The sequence below is a fragment of the Delphinus delphis genome, chromosome 15 (genome assembly GCF_949987515.2).
Source record: "Delphinus delphis chromosome 15, mDelDel1.2, whole genome shotgun sequence".
In the NCBI taxonomy this organism is placed as follows: domain Eukaryota; kingdom Metazoa; phylum Chordata; class Mammalia; order Artiodactyla; family Delphinidae; genus Delphinus; species Delphinus delphis.
In genome coordinates this window covers 49,250,245-49,270,839 of record NC_082697.1, presented here as the reverse complement: position 1 = coordinate 49,270,839, position 20,595 = coordinate 49,250,245, and the positions used below count along the sequence as shown (strand labels likewise).

General features: G+C 57.8%; 1 protein-coding gene across 6 annotated transcripts in view; it reads right to left on the bottom strand.

Annotated features, from left to right (window-relative positions):
- Positions 1–1,242: 1,242 nt before the first annotated feature.
- The window catches only part of RAB11FIP3 (RAB11 family interacting protein 3), a 77,834-nt gene continuing 58,481 nt past the window's right edge, over positions 1,243–20,595 (bottom strand). For 2 of the 6 annotated variants that reach the window (XM_060031376.1, XM_060031375.1), the window contains exons 5-14: positions 19,722–19,871; positions 13,889–13,924; positions 10,124–10,217; positions 9,172–9,275; positions 6,188–6,328; positions 3,961–4,042; positions 3,276–3,413; positions 3,027–3,182; positions 2,776–2,916; positions 1,243–2,701 (exon numbers count right to left, since the gene is read on the bottom strand). In XM_060031376.1, the coding sequence (XP_059887359.1) occupies positions 2,588–2,701; positions 2,776–2,916; positions 3,027–3,182; positions 3,276–3,413; positions 3,961–4,042; positions 6,188–6,328; positions 9,172–9,275; positions 10,124–10,217; positions 13,889–13,924; positions 19,722–19,871 (1,156 nt within the window). In that variant the 3' untranslated portion in view covers positions 1,243–2,587. Of the gene's footprint in view, positions 2,702–2,775; positions 2,917–3,026; positions 3,414–3,960; positions 4,043–6,187; positions 6,329–9,171; positions 9,276–10,123; positions 10,218–13,406; positions 13,443–13,888; positions 13,925–17,119; positions 17,255–19,721; positions 19,872–20,595 lie in introns of all 6 variants that reach the window. The other 4 variants (XM_060031370.1, XM_060031371.1, XM_060031372.1 and 1 more) reach the window with 4 other exon arrangements.

Genomic DNA, 20,595 nt, shown 5'->3' with positions numbered 1-20,595 from the left:
AGCGGCCATGGCTCACGGGCCCAGCCGCTCCGCGGCATGTGGGATCTTCCAGGACCGGGGCACGAACCCGTGTCCCCTGCATCGGCAGGCAGACTCTCAACCACTGCGCCACCAGGGAAGCCCCCCGCTAATGAACTTGATGATGTATGTATTGACTCTGAGGAGCTACCCCCTCTGAGCCGCAGGAGCATGGTTGGGGGCCTGCATCCTCTCCAGGCCCTCCCCCGAATCCTGGCAGGGATGCCGGCTCCAGGCAGGAACTCCTGCGACACATCCACACCCTCCAATTGCCCCTTCGGTGCTACTCACACAGCACCCAAGGCTCCTGGTGACCCTCAGAGTGTCTTAATGCCACACCCCCAGCTGAGGACAAGGCCTTGGGGGCCCTGCTTGCTGCAGGCCAGGCCAACCTGTCATCACCCGGGGGCTGAGTGGGGAGCAGACCTGGGCTCAAACCCTTCTCTGCCCCACTGGGTGGTCGGGTGGGGACCCAGTTTCTCCATCTGTGTCTGGTACACAGGTAGCTCCGTGCTAGGAGGTGGGACATGCCTAGGCCAGGGAGTCAAGTTTGGGGGACTTTTAGCTAACAGCCCCCCTTCAAGTCAGATTTGGTCACTCACCCTTAGAAGCTCCTTGGTGGCATCCCCATGACTGCAGTGGCACCTGAGTTCTCCTTCCCTGGCTTCCATGCCAAGCCTTTCCTGCCCAATCCCATGGTGCCTTTGCCTTTCCTGTGTCTTCCTTTGGGTACTGTGTCTGCCCCTACCCACTTAGGCCTGGCTGGCCCTCAGCACCATGTCAGCAGCCAGGCTGCACTTGGGGGCTGTGTCCTACCATGAACACATGGCCCTGGGGCCCCACCACGTCGCCCCACCCCAGGAGCATCCCCAGTTGGACTCCCCTGTGGGCCCAGACAGGAGGGGGAATCCTGCTGCCTCTGAGAGGGGTTGGCTGGACCAGAAGGCCTCCTGCTGTCCAAGCCCAGATGACACCATGGGGAGCTCCTGGCCCGCCCGTCAGCCCCCTCACATGCAGCACCAACTTTCATCGGTGCTGGGTCCCCCGGCCTCGTGCTCCTACATCATCCAGGCCACTGTTGCTCAGCCTGGAAATCCTTCTCGAGGGGGTGAAAACAGGGTCAGCGTGCCAGCCAGTGCCCGGCGTCTGCGTGAAGGTCTCAGAGCAGCTTGTGTTCACAGAAACAGACCCAGTCTGTGTGGCGGGTCACAGCTGGGCGGGGAGCAGAGTTCCAGTGTTTATTATCGTACATATATATATTTCATGTGTATACACAGATAGTTTTCTCTCTTAGAAGTATTAAAAAATTGATCAACCTTCAATCTATAAAAAATACCTACTCTACACGATAGAAAAATCTCTCCTCCAAGTTTACATTGATTTACACCCAAAGCTTTCCCCAAAATATACAATACGAGGCAACGTCTTAAATCTTAGTGTAGAAGGTGGGCCACGTGGAGGGTGGAGGGACACAGAGCCACACACACGCTTGCTCACGCACGCACGCACACACACACCCTCACGTATGCGCTCGCACACAACGGTGGCCCGCCTGTGTGCAGGGTCTTGGCCCACCTGGGAGCACCCGGAGGCTCCTGGCTGGCGCTCAGGCTCGGGGGGCAGGCCCAGCAGCCCCTGTGGGTGATGCTGCTGCTCCTGGCAGTGCAAGTGCCGGGCAGGGGCTTCCTTGAAGGAGCCCCCAAGCCACCAGGAAGGCCTTGAACTGTGTACTTGTGAGAGCCTGCCCGCCCCAGCCTCCTGCAAAGTGCACCTTGTGGAGACAGGACGACTCCTAAAGACCTCAAACTCCCAGAGGAAACTGGTTCCAGACGTTTGGTTTCCTCGGGCCAGCGGAGATCCGCACAGGGAGGAGAGGACACACCCCTGGGAGCCACAGCCCTGCCTGAACCCCCAGGGTCAGAGGGGAACAGCAACACCCACCCGATACAGACAGCACATTCCACGCCATGACTCTCAAGTCACAGGAGCGTCAGCGCCCAGAGTTACTGCAACGAGTGGCTGGCCGTGAGCACAGACCTGTGGCCTAGAGGCCCCTGGGCCTGAAGCTGGACCAAGGGGCCCCTTCTGGTTGGGTGCCAGCCTGAGCAGCTCCAGGAAAGCTGGGGGGGGGGGGCGGCCCTACAGCTCCTGGCCAGACCCTGACACACACTGGCCTCTCCTGCTTGTCCTCCCCCTGCCCCACCATGTCTGGTGCCAGGGTCCTGGGGCTTCTATGCCATCCAGGAGTGGCTGAGACTTGGATGGCACCAGGTTAGGGTGCCTGGCGGGCACAGGGAGTAGCACCCCCGGCGGGGACCCATTTCATTCCTTTTTTCCCTGACAAGGCAGGAAGCGTGGGAGAGGTCACAGAGGGGTTCACCCCAGCCTGAGAGACTGTCCCTCATTCTCTGCAGAAAGGAGGGCATAGCGAGAGGCCAGAGCCACCGCAGGCTCCGGTCCCAGCATCCCTCCTCCCCTGCCCTGCCCTGCCCAGCTGTGTGCTCCATGGTGGGTGAGGGACCTCGGTCTCAGCTGCGTGTGTGCTGTGCTGGAGCCCCGCTGAGTGGCATTACTTGACCTCCAGGATGGATGGGTTGGTCTCCATGATGGCCACGATGATCCTGTCGATGTAGTCCTGCAGGCGGAAGTTGATCTCCTCCTGCTTCTGGATGGCATCCATGAGCTGTGGGAGGAGCTAGGGGTCGGTGCCAGGTGCCCAGACTGCGGACGCCCGCAGGGGACGGGGCGGGGCGTTACCTCGTCGCGGGAGACAGAGCTGATCTCTGCGGCCAGAGACTCAGAGAAGGCCGTGGAGAAGAGGTTCTTGGCGCCCTGGATGCTCAGGTTGATGATCTGCCCGTTGAGCTCGTCATTCTGCTCCTTCAGGCTGCGGTTGTCCTGGGGGACACAGGGTGTCACTTCTGGGCCGAGGCAGGACCACCAACTCGGGCACCGGCCCCCACGCACACCCCCATGTCGACCCCCAGAAGCGTGAGCCCAGCCCGCACCTGCTTCAGCCTCCGGACTTCCTGCTCCAGCTCACTCTCGCGCGTGCGGCTGTTGTACTCCTGCAGGCCTGCGCTGCTGCTGCGGCCCCTCCTCTGCTCGGCCTCCAGCTTGAAGAGCTGCAGATGCTCCAGCTGCTTGCGCAGGTCCTCGATCAGCTGCAGCAGCGGGGGTTGGCTCAGCTTGGCTTCAGGACCTCTGGGGTGGTCTGAACGCCAATGGGGGGGGGAACCCCGGGGCTCTGTGCTCACCTCCTGGGTCGCCTCCTTGTCCCTCTGGAACTGGTGCCTCTCGTGGCTCAGCCTGTCCCCCAGCTTCCTCCTGTTCTCCTGTTCCTCACTGAGCCGTAGAGACAGCTCCTCAATCTCATCTAGCAGCTTCTGCTTCTCCTGCAAGAACGAAACAGTTGCCGGAGACATGCCTGTCTGCCGCCCATCCATGCAGCTCTCCTCAGCTGTCTGCGCCCAACACGTGGCAGGTGGGCCTGCGAGGCGCCCGGGACTGTTTCTGGGAGGAGGCCAGAGCCCAAGTGCTCTCAGATGTCCTCAGGGTGCAGAGTTGCCCAGGGGTCCCCGGGTGGGGAGGGGACCACGGGGCACAAGGGGTCAAGCTGAAGTCAGCCCCTCAAGGACATCATCCTAGATTCAAACCAGGTGTTAATCTATGCGTGACTCTTCAGGCCCAAGGATGCCGGGAAGCCAGGCAGGGTCGCGCATCTTCCAGGAAAGGGACGGCCAGGCCCAGTGTGTCCTGGCTCCCTCACCCCCGGGGCCACCAGCCTGCTCTCGAGCAGCACAGCTTCCTGGCCTGCAGCCACACCCCCACAGGCCCATCGGCCGACAGTGCGGCTGCCCTGCTTTGGAGAACCTGTCTCAGGTCCCGATGGCCCAAAGTCACCTGGGGCGGAGGGCGGGGAGAGTCTGGCCGGCAGCTTACCTCCTCCAAGCGCTCGATGCTGGCCTTCAGGCAGGGCATGCAGGACCTCAGCTCACTGTTCTCCTCGTCCAGCTGCTGCAGCCTGGGTCACAAGAACAAGGCTGGGACCCGCAGAGCTGTCCCCCGGCCACCACACGCACCCACACAAGGGCCCTGGGCCAAAGCTTCTTATAAGCCAGGATGGTGTCTCCACACACCTCCGGTTTACAGAGAAGCTGCAGACACAGAGTGAGTTCCACGGACCCTGAGCCCCTTTCGGCTTCTCCAGGCATCTGCTCACCATCGTGGCGTTCATCACACCCACGCTGGAAATGCAAATGACCAACCCATGGACTCAACACAGCTTTCCCACCAGCGCTCCTTCCCGTCTGGTGTCCCCGCACCGCATTAGCCGTCATGGCTCCTCTGTCCCCTCTGGTCTGCAGCAATCTCTGGACTTCCTGGGCTCTTCATGACCTTGACAGTTCTGAGCAGGTCTGGTCATGTATTTGGTAAAATGTCCCTCAGACTGGGTTTGTCTGGTGTCTTCTCGTGACTGGACAGGTTGTGGGTTTGGGGAGAATCCCACAGAGGAGAGGTGCCCTTCGCATCATGGGTGACGTTGACCTGGGTCGCCTGGTTGGGGTGTGTCTGCCAGGTGTCTCCTCTGTCAAGTTCTCCTTTTCCCGTTCCTTCTCTGTTGTCTGGAGGCCAGTCATGGGGTCCAGTCCACGCTCCAGGGACCCCCAAGCGGACACGTCTGTGTGTTATTTGGTCTCCTTTGCAGGAGTCCACGTTGGGTTACACTCTGGATGGCGGTTCCTACTGTGCCCCAGCTATGCCCACTGGGAGCCATGACATACCATCGTCTGCGTGTGCTTCTGTTCAAGCACCTCCCTGCTTCCTGGCACCCCAGGCTCTGCCGGTTTTCCTCTGTCCCAGCCACAGACCCAGCCCTTCTCCAAGAATCCCCAGTTCCTTCCATGGCCCCGCTGTCCTCACCCCCGCAAGAACCCCAGGGAGCTGAGGGAGGCCACCAGGGTCCAGGCACATGGAGCTGCTAACTGAGGTGCAAAGAGCAGGCAGCGGTGACCCCGAGTCCCATCTTGCTCTGTGAGGGCCTCATGAGGCCCTGTCCACCTCGGGCTCCTGCAGCTGCTGTCCCACTCGGCCAGCAGGATGTCCCACTCAGCCAGCAGGATGCCCCCTGCCGTGCAGGCTCTGGTGCTGGCAGACACGGGAGGCAGGACGGCCCGCCCCTAGGCACCCATAGCCCGGTGGACAGGGCCCCACGGAGAGGCTGTGGCCTGCAGGTCCACTGGATGGCACTGTGCCGAGGCCCAGGAAGAAGGCTTTCCCGGGAGATGACACGGCAGGCCAGCCCCCGGGGAGGCCTCCCGTCCAGGAAGACCCCAGCACAGCTCTGTGTGCAGTCCCTCCTGCCACCTCCCACTGTTGAAAATGTGTCAAAATGTATTTTCCAGCTTTAAGAGCTGGAGGTAAACACATGCTAAAGAGCCTAGAGTTGTCATTCACAAGGGTAAAATGGCTGCACGATGAAGGCTGAGAGTGGTGCCCATTCAGTTAAGAAGACTGTGAAATACCCGCCTCCCCGTCACTACCCACCCAGGAGCGAGCTCTGCAGAGGGAGGATGAGCAGGAACCTCCAGGTGACTGTTAACTTGTGGACATCTAGGTTCTCTGCTGGTTTTCTTTGACAAACAACGTTTGACATCCACGTGTCACCGTGAGTGGACGCCCCCAGCCTGAGTTCCTGGTCCACTCCTGTGCCTTTGTGGGGTGTCTGCACAGAGTATGCTCCCCTTTTCCTGACTTATCTAAGGCTTATGCCTTCAGGGGAGCATAGGGGTAATTTTCTCAAGTTGCCTTAAAAAAGAGTTTGACTTTGATTTTGAATGGTGCAGCATCCACTGGAGAAAGATTAGAGAAAGTGACATCCAGGTAGTGTCAGTCTTTGCCTTCAAATACTTTGTGGCCTTCAGTAGAGTTTTTTAGTTTTCTTCATAAAGGTTTTTCCACTGTTCATAAAATCAAATTTGTTCCTAGGTATCGTGCCCTCCTGGGGTGGCCAGCTGTTGTGGTGAGAGCCCAGCTGCATTTCTCATCAGCCCTCTCCCGCACCTGACCTGCGGGTCCCCCGTCCCCCTCTCCCCCACCTGACCTGCTGGTCCCCCGTCCCCCTCTCCCCAACCTGGCCCGCGGGTCCCCCGTCCCCCCTCTCCCCGACCTGGCCTGCAGGTTCTCGATCTCGATGCTCTTCTCTCGCTCCATCTTGCACAGGAGCTCCTTCTGCTTGCGTGTCTCCTCCAGGACCATCTCGCAGGCTCTCAGCTCCTGCTCCTTGAGCTGCTCCTCCAGGGCATTGGCTCTGCAAGGCAGAGGGGGAGGGGAGAAACCGTCCTGAGATGCTGAGCCCAGAGCTGGAGAGAGCGGCCCTGCCCAGAGCGGGGACAGGAAGGCACTGAGACGTCCCCCAATGGCCCACAGCTCTAGTCAAGGGCAGTTCTGAAGCAGGACATGTATCCCCCCAAACACCCTTCACCTCACAGAGGGTGACTGGCCTTCAGACCACGGCACAGTCTTGACGGCAAGGACAGTCCCCATCATTCCCAGGGGGAATTACCCCCATCCTGGCCTGCACCCACAGTTGCCTCCTGCTCGCTGGGTGTGGGCAGGAGACCCTCCCGGGCACAAGCCCACCAGGTGCCTGGCCCCAGGGCACCTTGCACTGATACTGATACCAGGCTGGAGACATGGAGTACAGACCCACCCCACCCAGGTCAGCCATGGCAGACTCGAAGGCAGGTATAGCAAGAACATGGGGACAGAAGGAAGGTACACATGGGGACCCTGACCCTGGCCTCTTCCCAGACCACCACTCCCAAGTGCAGGAGACAGGAACGGACCAAACCACAGAGAAGGGCTCTGGGCCCTGCCTGCGGACGGCCGGAGCCCATGCCTCCAAGCTGCCCGTCCACACAGGGTTTCTCATCTGCTTTTTGGTGCTTCGCACCCAAGAGTGAACAGACAGCCAAAGACCACCAGACATCACAGGAAAGCTCTTAATACAAAGTGGCCAAAGCAAACAGAAAAAACGACCTGAAGGAGACACACATCATGTGGGAAACACCACAGAAGCCCTGTAACTATCACCCTCAGAGGCCTGAGACACCATGTCCACGAAACAGGAGCAGCTGTCGCAGAAGGAATGGGTAACAGAAGTAACTCTTAGCCATTAAAACTACGACACGACAAAATTTTAAATTCAATAGAATAACTGAAGGAGAAAACCAAAGATTATTACACAGAAAAAAAGAATAATGAGAAAGTTAGAGAATAAGGAAGTAAAGAAAATGAGAAGGAAGGTCCATAAGGTCTGATATCTGATTAACAGAAGTTCAGACAGACAAGAAAATGGAAGAAACTCTGAGAGACACGCTTTCCAGATTTAAAGGCTGGAAACCACGTGCCCTCAGCACAGGAAACAAGAGACCCTCACAGCGCTGGGAGAGAACAGGACCCCACAGAGCAGTGAGCCCAGCGGTGCCAGGGCCTTGGTCACAGACGGGACAGACGGCAGCGGAGCCGGCTTCCAGGGACCCAGCTCCCAGCGGGATCCCAGACTCAGCCACACTATCGATGGTGGGGGTGGAGGGGGGACACGACACAACCCCGTTTTCAGACACGTGAGGCCTTAGGAAGCCTGGCTCCTATGCTGCGAGTAAGGCATCTGCTCAGAAAGCGAGTAAGCAAAGAAGAAATGCAGGATCTGGAGAATAAGAAACCAGATGTGGAGAAAGCAGGTGGAACTCCTAGGATGGAAGGAAAGGAGAGCAGTGCGGCGGGTCAGTGCGGCTGGGAAACGCCAAGCAGCAGCGGCAGGAGTGTGTGCTTGAGGGGAACTTAGGCAAACACTGGCAGAAACGGCCCCAGGAAGTGGATATGACAGGCCCTGGGGCTGGGTGGCCGGGCAGGGCACAGAGTGTGGACTTTCCACCACAAACGTGGATAACTGATAAGTGCCCATTGGATGAGATGAACCTCCAGTCAGCTGGAGAAAGGAGTCTGGTGGCCCATCCAGATCTCCCTGGACAAGGACAGGGAGGGAGTAAGGAACGTCCTGCAGACGCAGCACTGGAGCCCCAGCCCTCGCATAAGCAGGGCCGACCCCACCTCTGGCTCTGCAGCAGGAAAGCAGGGCAGGAAAGCAGGTGGCCCCCGAGCCAGGGTCTCGACCACACAGGAGAACGTGCTTCTGCTGCTCTGTTATAGCAGTGGGCGAGGCGCCCAGGACAGCATGGCACATCCCGGTTCCCAGCCTCCAAGAGCAGGAGGACAGGTCATGAAGGCCCATCTCGCCCAGGAGAAGCCACAACAGGAGGCCAGCGTCCCCCAGAGCCTCGGGGCCCGTGTCCAGCGCTGGTACAAGTGCTCGGAGGGTGAAGAGCCTGGGGCTGCAGAGGGTTCGGCAGGGCCAGGCTTCGCCCAGAACACATGCCGTGCTCCCAGCCTCTGGACCTCTTGAAAGGGGTCTGTGACCCCAAGGCTCTGGCTGCACACAGGCCAAGTCCCTTGTCCTCTGCAGGAGAAGTGCTGCAAACTGGGGTGAGGTACACAGCGTGACCAGCTTCCCAACACCGAAAACCACACCACGTGCTGTGAAAAGTCTGCAAAACAGGAGATGGGGAAGCACCTGCTCCCTCCTTACACCGACTTCCACACGGCTGTTATTTCTAACTCAGAGCTCGCGGCTCCCACGTGGGGCTCGGTCGCACTGCTACGCCCCATGAGGACCCCATGCTTCAAGGGTGGGTCAAGTACCCGAGCACAGGGAGCTCTGGAGGCACTGGCCCCACCCCAGAGCCCCGACTTGCTGCCTTGGTTTCCTTGTCCAGGAGATGCGGAGATGAAGCAAGCCTGCGTGGGGTGGGGGGCGCACCTTTGGTCAGGACAGGTCTTGGAAGCGGGGCACACGCCAGACACCCCCAGACGGGAATCCCAGCCGGGCAGTCTGCAGGCCGGGTGTTGGCCCCGGCTTCTCCTGAGAGGTCCCTCCCTCGCCCTTTCCTCTGGGGAGAGCCCTCAGCAGGAGCCTTGCTCACCCCACACCATCCAGCAGCTGAATGGAGGGTGGTGCTCAGAGAACCTGAAGGGAGGAGAACGACCAGGGGGCGGATCACATCCCACAGGCACTAAGAGGCCTGCGCTCACCTGTGCACCAGCTGGAGGTTCTCCTGCCTCAGCCGGCTGTGCTGCTCCCCGTTGGCAGCTGTGTCCTTTTCCAGCTCCGACACTCGCTTCTCCAGGAAGACAACCTGGGGAGCAAGATGGTGGCTTGAGAATCAAGGGGGTGGGAGAGTGTGTGCCCCACGCAGACTGTCCTGGAGGCCATGCCCACCAGGCTGGAGACGCCCTGTGAACGAGGCAGCGCAGCCCTATGGGCACCAGTGAGGACGGGGGAGCACGTGGTGCCCTCGACCCTCAAAGGCAAAGGAGCTGAGGGGCCGCAGGCAGGGCCACTGCTCCGCCAGACACAGCCCACAGAGGCGGCTCACACTGGGGACTCGAGTGACAGAAAGGCCCGGGGTTTGGAGCCAGACACGCTCACCAGGCGGTGGTGGGAGGCATGACGGCCAGACCGGAGAGCTGGGGAGGGCTCTGCAGAGCTGAGATGCTGGAGGTGCTGAAGAGGTCCAGGAGGCGGGGGGCAGGGTGAGGTGGGCGAGGGGGACAGAAGGAGGTGGGAGAGAAGGTGGGGGGGGGTGTCTGTGGCCACCCTGCCCCTGCACTTCCTGGAGCTGGTCCTGGAGCCCCAGGGCCTTGGCCACAGGGAGGCTGCCCTGCCCCAGCAACCTCTCAGGAGTGGCCGATTCCACCGTCCTGGCTCTAGGATCACTGCAGGCTGCGGGCCCTCCCGCCTCCCTGGCCGGCATCTCTCCGTGGACAACGTGACACCTCTCCTGTTCACCCCGCAGCTGCCAACCCGAGGAAACCCGCCAGAGATCATCAGGGCTGGTGGACGGCGCAGCCCTGCCGGCGCCATCACCACCTCCCACTGTGTCCTCTGCGCACCTCACTCAACACACCCACTGGGGGCCTGCGCCTGAGGCCGCTGAGTTGTCCACACGTGGCCCTCCGGCCCTGCCATCCATCCAGGGCCTACCTTGTCAGCAATGTCCTCTTCCATGCCCTCCACAGGGTCTGGGGGAGGGTCCTGCAGGGCCTCCATGGTCAGGGCCCCTGACTGATGCAGGTGCCTGGGGAGAATAAACGACAGCCCTGTCCAGAGAAGGTCCTTCAGCAGAGCAAGGAGAGCAAAGAAGAGGGACAACCTCGCGGCCAGGCCTGTACACATGAACACCCCCAGGCTGGTCTGGAAAGCAGAACCCAGCAGTAGGCGGCCAGGTCTCCACCGAAGGGGACTCCGGGCAGGACACCACTACCGAGGGCTGGGTGAACAGGCCATAGTCTGTGGAGCCCAACGGGCCTGGCCTTCTTCCCTACCAGCTACTGGGCCAAGATACTTTGAACTTGGGCAATAAAACAGGACGTCACTCCTCTCAGTGATATGAAATAATCTCATCTTCCCCGAGCCGTGAAATATTAATTCAAGGTCATGACCTGTGGGCACACCGTGACTTCCACATCCTCTCCATCTCTGACTTCCAGGCACACCTCCTGGGGCAGCCATGGCAAGACACACTCGGGGCCTCTGGGGGCCGACCGTGAAAAGGGCACAAGCCCTTGGCTCTGACACATGCGGGAGGCGCCTCAGCACTGTGTGACCCTGAGGAAGCTAGGCACCCTCCCTATGCTACAGAATGGGGATCTGCAGGCTGTCACATAGCTAAGGACACAGCACAGAGCCAGTTCAATAAAACACTGTTAAAAAGTACACTCTCAGGACTTCCCTGGTGGTCCAGTGGTTAGGACTCTGTGCTTCCATTGCAGCAGGCCCGGGTTCGTTCCCAGGTTGGGGAAATAAGATCCCGCATGCCGTGCCACATGGCCAAAAAAAAAAAAAAAAAAAAGTACAGTCTCTTTACCAAACATATGAAGTTCTATTTCCTTTTCAGCACTGACTGAGCTTGCGCATTCCTTACATTTCTTTTCCAGAAACATTCTCAGGGGAACAAAAAGGAAGGGCATCTTTATCCCTGTAGACCACAATCCCCAACTGTGCCCTGGAGGGTACGTATCCGGGCATTTCTGTGGATTTCACTCAATTCCCCGAGGGCGCTGAATCCCAAGGGCCAGGGGAGGACAGGCCATCAAGTTGCCATCTAATCACTCCTCTTAACATCCATGACCTTGACCTAAACATGAGCTCCTGACGCCACTCCTGGGGCAGGAAGCTGCCCACCCCAGACCCAGAGACCACCCTGAGGAGGGTCCAAAGCCTGGGGGCTGACACCCGATCCTGATCTCAGACCAGGGGTTCAGGCATTTTCCAAGGGCTGAATCTGGGGTTAGGGTGTGTGACCACAGCATGTAGCCACCTTAGGGTAAAGCCAAGGTTCCTCCCATGGTGGGTGGGGAGCTTGTTTATTTAAGCCCATCCTGGCTCAGGAGACCTACCAGGGGAAGGGGGGGGATGCCTGATCCACCCCAAAGGGAGTCAGGTCAAGCCTGGCCGGTGGACGGGACTGCACCCTAAATGTCACCCGACCCCAGACCTGCTGTCGCCCTGCGAGGTCCCCAGGCACACCGATCCCAGAGCCATCTGCACCCAGGCGAGCACACAGCCAGGTCAGAGGCCTGGGCTGAAACGATGCCACAGGAGTGAAATGACAGCAAGCATTTTGAGTTTCCTTGGAAGGCTGGTGGCAGTTCTAAGGGCAGAAGAGCAGCAGATTCAAAGTGCACGTGTGTGTGTGTGTGTGTGTGTGTGCACCGACTGCAGACGATGCCTGTTTGTAAACAACAAACACCTGCAGGCTGGCCTTTTTTATACCAAAGGGTATCTACAAAGGAAGATGAATTCTCAGAGCAGCAGCCACAGAGGCCAAAAGCCGAGGAGCCGGGCCCTGGTGGCTCCAGGTCCGTCCATGTGCCTGGTGTGGGAGCTGGGAGGGCAAGTCAGCTTCCTTAGTCTCACCAGCTGCAGGCTGTTTGGGTAAAAGGTGGAGCGAGAAGGGAATGCTGAAACTATGATCAAAGCATGGTCTGGAATTACTAGGACGCTCCCAAGACCCAGGTGATGGAGAGAGCAAGTGAGGAGGGTGGGCCTTTGGATTCACCTCTGCTTCCCCTGGACCCTCAGCCCTTAACATGATAGGAAAAGAAAAAGAAGTGTTTTACATTCTCAGGGACAGAAGCAGAAGGGTAGACAGGGCCAGAGATGAGATGTCCAGGGCGCTGGACGCTGGAGGAGAGCCCAGGCGGCTGGCACCTGAGGGGCAGCAAGGGAGGAGCTCAGATGGGGGAGGGGCGGCCCCCACCAGGCACCCAACTCAGGACTGTAGGCCTCCAAACGGGCTGCACCACAGCCTATGAACTACCTGAAGGTCGGCAGCCAGGCAGGACCCCACTCAGAGGGAGACCTCTAGCAAGAGAGACAGAGCTCAGAGAAGGGTGGGGGAGCCAGAGCAGAGAGGCCGCCTTCAGGGGCTCCGGGGGCAGGGGCTCTGGGGGCAGGGGCTCCGGGGGTAGGAGCTCCAGGACCAGGAGGTGGGGTGGAGGGCTCTGCGGATTGGATCGCGCTCCAGAGAGGCCCGCAGAGCTCAGGGCAGGCACTTCCAGACTGGAACCACGCCTCTCACTCCACCCAGCGTAATTAACGGTGGAAAGGACGCACAAGATTCGTCCTGAAATGTCTGAGCTTCAGGGACAGGGAGAACACCTTTAAAAGCTTCCAGAAGGGAAAAGCAGTCACAAAGAAAAACCAGCAAGCACTAGACTGTCCTGCAGCAGCACCAGGACTAGAGGATAATGAGCAACGCCTACAAAATGGCTAAACGGAAACCACTTCTGATCTAGAATTCCACCCCAAGCCAAACCACAGGAGTAAAATGTCCAACAAGGGCTCGAAAATTTATTTCCTGGGCACGTCTTTTCTCAAGAAGCTACCAGAAGACGTGCTAGATAGAAAATGGAGATTAAAAAAAGGAAGAAGGGGCTCAGGGGGCGAGATGATCCAACACCTGAAACAGACACCAGGACCCGGCATCAGGGAGACATGCGGGGCTGCAGCCGTGCAGCCCACACAGCATGGGCGGAGAGGGTTAGGGCTCTGGGGTAACCATCCAGGCAGCAGCAGGGCCAGGCAGTGGAGGCAGAAGATGACGCAAATAAAAACATAAAGGCAATCACTGCTTCCAGGAGAAGCAACAACTCATCTTAGAAAGGAAATCCAGTAACACATCACATGGCTTCCTGTGAAGAATGCTGGCATCTTACAAGCCTAGAGCAGGCCTGGCAGGAGGGGTGAACGCATGTGCTGTTACCTCTCACTGCAGGAAGCCAGTGGGCAGCTCCCAAAACTGAAAAATGAAGAAGTGGTCACCAACGCTTGTTCTTTAGGAGCTCCCCCACCTCCTCCTCACCTTGGGGAGCCAGCAGGGGTGGAAAGGACACAGCCCTTGAAGGAGGTGGACTCAGACCTGGGCTGTGGCATCAGGGCCCCGCTGACCCTCCCCACCAGGTTAGCCTACAGCCCTCACATGGGAAAGACTCAACTGAACAGGAGGAAGGACAAAAGTTTCCACCACGGACCCCCAGCCACAAACACAGGGACAAATCTACTGCTTTGGAAATTCTTTTTACAACCCGTCCCCTCAAACTATTTTCAATCCCAAACCATGAGAAGTACTTTCAGAAGTTTTTAAAAAAATACCTTGAAAATAGTATCTTCTAAACAAGTTTTTAAAGCACTGTGACCAGTGACACATTTCAGAAGAGCACCTCAGTGGGCACCCAGGGTTCCTACCTTGCCACCTTCTTGCTGGAGAGCCGCTTCGATGGACTGCAGAAATCAAAACAAACAGGAAAACGGTGTCAGAGAACAGACAGGGAGGATGGAGAGGAAGCAGGAAACTCAGGCAAAAGAGATATGGGGCGGGGGCGCGTCCGCAGGCATGCAGCACCCGCTCCCGAGGCCAGCTCCATGCACAGAAAGGCTCGCTCAGCAAAACATTCAGGGGCACGGGGACAATCTCAGGGGCCTGTCACCTAGTCCCAGCCCTCAAGGAAGTTTCAGATGGTGTCACAACCGGGCCTCGGTTCAGGGGCTGGCCCCAGCGCCTGGACCCACAGGTGGCCATGCTGGGTTCGAGCCATCGGCCAACGGCACGTCCCAAGTGATTTTGGAGCCACACTGCCCTCCAAAGGCTCGGCCGTCAGAGGTTCCACACAAGGCGTGACACGGACCCGTGTGTACAGGAAAGCTCTGTTGTCGGTTTTAACTCTGGCACTGACATTTCAACCTCTACCAGCCCAGCTGCGCAGAGACTCGCAAAGCTTTCCTGCCGCCGTTTCAGGACAGGAAAGTCAGCCCCATGTCGCCTGCCTGACGTGATCACCTGCAGTGGCAAAAGGGCCAAGCTTACCATACCCCTCGTTTGCTTCCCAATTTAACTGCTAAACTATTAGCTTCAACCTATGAGAACAAGAATAGCGTCATGGCCAGACAGACACACACCCATCAGTTACTGTGACCCCCTCAGGCTGGGGCAAGAAACCCTGTCTGGGGAGACACGCTGTTCCCATCACCAGCAACTGTACCCATTACCAATGCACTGCCTCTCCGCTCTGGGCTCGTCCTGCCTACCGGCTCCTGGCCCCTGTGATGCTGTGTCGGCAGAGGGTGCTGGACAGGGACCCAGGAAAGGGCCTGCTTCCAGGTGCCCCTGCTGCCTGGGCAGCACCAGGGTTTGAACTTGGGCCCTGATCCCCACACTCCCGAATCCCACCTGGGCGGCTGCACCTGACATCTCCCAGGCAGTTCCGTGGTGGAAGTCCCTCTGGTGAGACCCCTCCCAGCGAACAGCTTTCCTGGCAGCCAGAGGGCAGACTTCTGCAAGTTTTAGAAGGTGCGGCTACGCCCTCTGCAGCCGGTGGCGTGAGCCGCTGCTCCTCCCTCACAGCTGCTGCCCCGTCTCCTCCTGAGCCCTCCTCCCAGCCAATGCCACGTTACTCCAATCCCCAGTTACAATGGTCACTCTCTATTCAACTTTCCTATTCAAGTTACTGTGTGGTCCCCTCTTCTGACTGGGCCCTGACTGATGCTGTACATTTTAACACAAGTCTAATTTCATCCTGAAGCAACAGGAATGGACAGACCACTGTCCAATGTACTGTCCCCCTTCAGGGGCTGGCATCACTTGCACCTCTGGGTAAAGCAGACTTCTCAGTTTCTACAAAATGAACCGTTTTACAGAGGCTCCCAGGTATGTGGAAAATATGTATGTTCTGAGGTTCAATGGGTAGAAATTATATCAGACGTCAAAGCTGCTGTCTGAATATGGTTTGGACTAAATCACCTTTCACCAACCACAAAGCATGACCAAATACGTTTATTTTGAGGCAATTCCATGGAAACCAATGGGTAAGATTCACATCTCCTTAAGTGAGTGTGTAGGGGAAAGTTCCTGACTGATTATAACGAGGGTTCTGATGGCATATTAACCCCCTTGTTAGTGCCTGTCTTAGGGAACAGGTGGCTGAAACTGGATGTAAGACCCCCTGGACTTGCTGGCTGGACTCGGCCACGTCCCAGTCTGTTCTCTGCCCCACAAAGCCTAGCAGAGGCGACTGTGGCCACCCTGGGGCAGGTCCTCAATGTGGGAAAAGATCACTTCCACATCAAGTACCTTTGGAGGGTGAGAGCTGAGATACGGGGAAGGCAGGTCCCTGCTCGGGAAGGACAAATGACCATCCCTGCCAGGCTGAGCAGCCATCCTGGAGCGCTGAGCACTGGGCTGAACACGAGGGGTAAAGGGAGGCTGGCGGGTCTCTGGAATCCCTGGTCTCCCTAGAAGCTCCTCAAAGAGCACCTCCAGTTCTCCTCAGCGCTGCTGGCACCCCCAGCTCCCCTCTGAAGCTGCCGATCGGCCCTATCCCTCACCTGACCAGGTGCTGGCTGGACCCCGGCCCAAGCTGTGAGCTACACAAGTGCAGGAGGAAGGGCTGAACCAGCACCAGGACACTACTGGCTGTCGGTCGCAGGGCCCACCAGGCAGACTGAGCGGCCAAGGCCAAGCCCCAAGGGCAGACGGCAGGCCCAGGAGGAAGCGTACATGCCAAAACCATTAGGATGGTTCACCTTCCATGCAACTCCCACCAGTCCAAGGCCCCTGCCTCCAGGAAGTTGCATGGGAGCCCACAGCGCTGGTCGGCACGTCCCACCCCTTCCTTGCTGCCCGCACGAGAGCGCCTGGCAGTCCCTCACTCCCTCCGCTGGGCTGGGGCTGTGGGGTGCGCCGCACGAGGGCCCATCTCTCCTCCACACAACAAGCTAATCAGCAATCTGCCTAACGGATACGTCAGCATGTGCAAACCACCCAAAATGTTTCCTGCAGCTGGAGCCTGTGAGGCTGTGAGGAGCCAGGTGCCTCCTCCTGGGACTCTGACTAGGGGTGGGTACAGGGGGCGGAGAGGGAACCAGGAGATGAGGAGAGGGAGAGGCGAAGAGCAGCAGGCATGCTGGGCCCAGCGGCCCGTTCCGGGGACAGAGCAGCCAGTGACCCTGCCGCTGACGGAGGCTGCACAGCCTCCCAGAGACCAGCTCAGGGCAGGGCTCACCCCAATTCAAACTGACGCCCCTGAAAGCTGCTCACAAGTCTGCACTGAAGACCTACTCTCACTTTAGATTTCCCAGTGCTACTTCTTGTGACTCTCAACTTCAAACATCTTTCAGTAAAACGGAGAAAGCACATCTTTCTAAAAGCAGACTTTCTCCCACATGCTGGCTGTCTTCAGGCAGGGCAGAGGCAGGGGACTGGACCGTGGCATGCACACAGGGCACCAGACCAGGAACAGCACATGCAGGGCAGGGGCCGAAGAGTCTGCTGTCCGCACGTCTGCCTGGCCTCTGGAGGAAGCCCCCGGAGTGGGCCAGGCATAGGGAGTGGCACCTGGGCCAGGGCAGTGGGGGCGGCTGCGGGCAGGCGGAGTCTGCCTCCCCCGGGACAGAGAGCAGGCCAGGCACCGCATAGGTTACCTATTCTTTTCAAGATCGTTCAGGCGAGCAGAAAGATCTTCAAGGCGGTTGATTTGTTTGTGGCACTGGCTACAGTAAAACTCAAAAGCCTCATCTGTGAGGATGCTGTGCAGCTTGGCGGCAAGCGGGTCAGCGCTGGAGGGACGAGAGGTGTGGCTTCAGGAGAGAGCAAGGATCGGGTGGCTTGACAGGGTGAGCTGTCAGGCGGATGCCGCGGAGGCCTCTGTCACCCTCAGCACCACCTCCGGGACCTGCAACACCCGGCGCAGCGGCTGGGGGCACCTTCCTGGTCAGGCTCTCAGAAGACACAGGCGCAGCCCCGCGGCTCGTTGTAAAAGAAGAACCCTGCTTTGCCAAGAAGTAAATGACTGGACACACTGCATCCTCCTTTGTCAGAAACCCATCAGCGCGAGAGCAACGCACACGGCCAGGGGGCGTCTTACTTTCTGTTCTGTAACCCTGTCAGTAACTGTCTAAGAACCACCAGAACCAAGAACTATGGGTGGATGACTTTCGTTAAAAACTCATAATTCCGTCAGCCGCGCCACGACCTAATCTCAGTGGGCTTTCAGGGCAGTGGTAACGGCAGCCACGTCTTGTGGGCATTAGGACCCCAGGCTACAGAAAAGTTAAAGTGAGACATCAATCGTAGCGCAGAAGTAACCCTGCGGACAAGGGATAAGGGATGGACACACGGAACAAATGGAGAGATCACCAAAATGGGGAGACACACGCCCCGCGGGGCCACAGCCTGGCCCTCGGGGCAGCACCACTTGGAGCACGTCAGGCAGCCCTGCTGGCTTGGCCCCCGCCCAGGCCCTTGGCCTCTGCTGTTGGCACAGCTGGAGAATTTCCAGAACTGGGGGCAGAAGGGAGAGGTGACTAACATGTGCAGGCTGTCCAACCAGGCCAGGGTCTCCCCGAGGGGCCGGCACATTCCCTGACCTGGATACAAGGGTGGGTGCTTTCTCCCAGGGCCTCCTGCAGCCCGAAGAGGCAGGAGAGCTGGGCAGGAGCCAGCTCCACGAGCGAAGGTCCTGCCCTTTAGATGCCACAGTTGAGTTTATTCAAAGCCAGAATTTTCCAGAGAGTTTGGGGATGTCAGGTGATTATAAGAAAATGAATCCGAAGAGCCATTTGTGATGTTAAACCTCCCTCAGAGGCCAGTCGAAGGGCACAAACTTTCAGCAAGAGGAATAAGGTCCGAGGACACCACAGATGATAACACCGTGCAATCAGACCTTGGAGATACTGCGGGGTCACCTGCAGCCCGTCGTAATAAAGTGAGTGGTGCAATAAAGTGAGTTATGCGAAGTTTTTGGTTTCCAGTGCATGTAAAAGTGACGTTTACACTGTACCGTAGTCCAATAAGTGTGTAAAAGTATCACATCTAAAAAAACAACGTAGGGAATTCCCTGGTGGTTAGGACTCTGCGCTTCCACTGCAGGGGACACGAGTTCGCCCTATGGTCGGGGAACTAAGATCCCGCAAGCCACACGGCACAGCCAAAAAATTAAAATATTAAAAATTGAAAAAGAAAAGAAAAAACCCATGTGCATGCATATCTTAACTAAAAAATACTTTATTCCTAAAAAATGCTCACCAGCATCTAGGCCTTCAGGGAGCTGTAATCCTTTTTTTTTCCTAAGTAGAAGGCTGCTCCCTGTTGGGGAGAGGAGCTCCTTCTATTTTTTTTTTAAATTTATTTATTTATTTTTGGCTGCATTGGGTCTTTGTTGCTGTGCGTGGGCTTTCTCTAGTTGTGGTGGCTTCTCTTGTTGCAGAGCACGGGCTCTAGGCACACAGGCTTCAGCAGTTGTGGCTCGTGGGCTCTAGAGCGCAGGCTCAGTAGTTGTGGCACACGGGCTTAGTTGCTCCGCGGCATGTGGGATCTTCCCGGACCAGGGCTTGAACCCGTGTCCCCTGCACTGGCAGGTGGATTCTTAACCACTGTGCCACCAGGGAAGCCCTGTAATCCTTTTGCAACAGTCACATCAAGGATTGCTGATCACAGATTCCCACAACAAACAATTATAATGAGAGTCTGAAATATTGTTAGAATTACCATAATGTGACACAGAGACACGGTGCAAGCAATGGCTTTGGAAAAATGATGCAGGGCTTCCACAGGCCTTCAGTGAGTAAAAAACACAAAGGGAAGTGACGGACGAGGTCCACCTGCACAGCAAGACTGAGATTGCTGAGCAGGGTTTCAACACTCACACACACACACTCTCTCACACACTCACACTCTCACACACACACACTCACACACTCTCTCTCACACACACAGCCTCCCTCAAGCTCAATGCAAACCACAATGTGATCCACAAACAGCACTGTGAAACCCGTAAAGCCGAGTTTCCCAACCCCAGCTCTGTGCCCTGGGACTCGGCTGAGGCCGCATAAACGGGGAGTGACTGGGACCATAACCGATGAGAGGAACCACAGCCAACTGTTATCCCGATAGAAATCTTAAAGTTTTGACTGTGGCATTGTTCAATTATATTACAGTGAATAAAACAAGTTCTCTGTGAATCAAAAGGAGACCCTCCCCCTTAACAGAACGTGAAGAGACAGGGCCCTGGTGCAGGGCTCTTACCTGGGGGTGAGGAAGATGGGGTCTCTGCAGCCGTGCTCCCCGTTGCAGAGGGTCTCTGGGGACAGCTCCGCCTCACTGCCCTCACCATAGTCCTCAAAATGTTCCTCGCCTCCTATCACCGTGACGACCGACTGGCTGTGCAGGTGGGACCTGCAGAGGCAAACGAGTGTCAGCTGCCGACATGGGCTGCGGGCACCCCCAGAGCCGCGGGCGTGACCTGAGCCTCCAGCAGAAACGTGCAGTGACCACACGTGTGAGTTCGTGTCCTAACAGCCGCGCTAGGGAAGGTAAATGCACAGGTGAAACTGACTTTAACAATGTACTTCACTTGGCCCAACATACCCAAAATCATCACTTCCAAAACAAGATCTTTATATTATCTATGTCCTTGTGTCATAATAAGCTTTCGAATCTGGTGTTTGCTGCAACCCGGGCACACGGCAGGTGCTCCCTGCCCCGGGGCCGGGCCACCACCTCACCACAGACCCCCCCACCCCCCGAGATCCTGTGAGCAGGCGCAGGAGCTGCCCCCTCAGAGGGGCAGGCCTGGTAGTCAGGAGGGGCCAGTCTCTGTCCGCTGCCCAGACCCACAGTCGCACGACACGCAGCGCAAGCTCCCCGAGGCACCTGACCCCAATGGTCTCGGGACGTCCGACTGCTCTCTGAAGAGCGTGTCTGAGTCTGACTGCCTCCCGCCTGCTACCAGCCCTCACCTTCTCACACAGAGACAGGAAGAAATGATTCCTTCCGACAGACACCATTTCACACTAAGCTACTTTCTGTTTCTGTAGATGAGCTGCTTCGTGGATCCACGTGCCCAGACCCCGGGAGAGGAAGCTGCCCCCGAAGTGAGAGGGAGCATGCACAGCCTCCA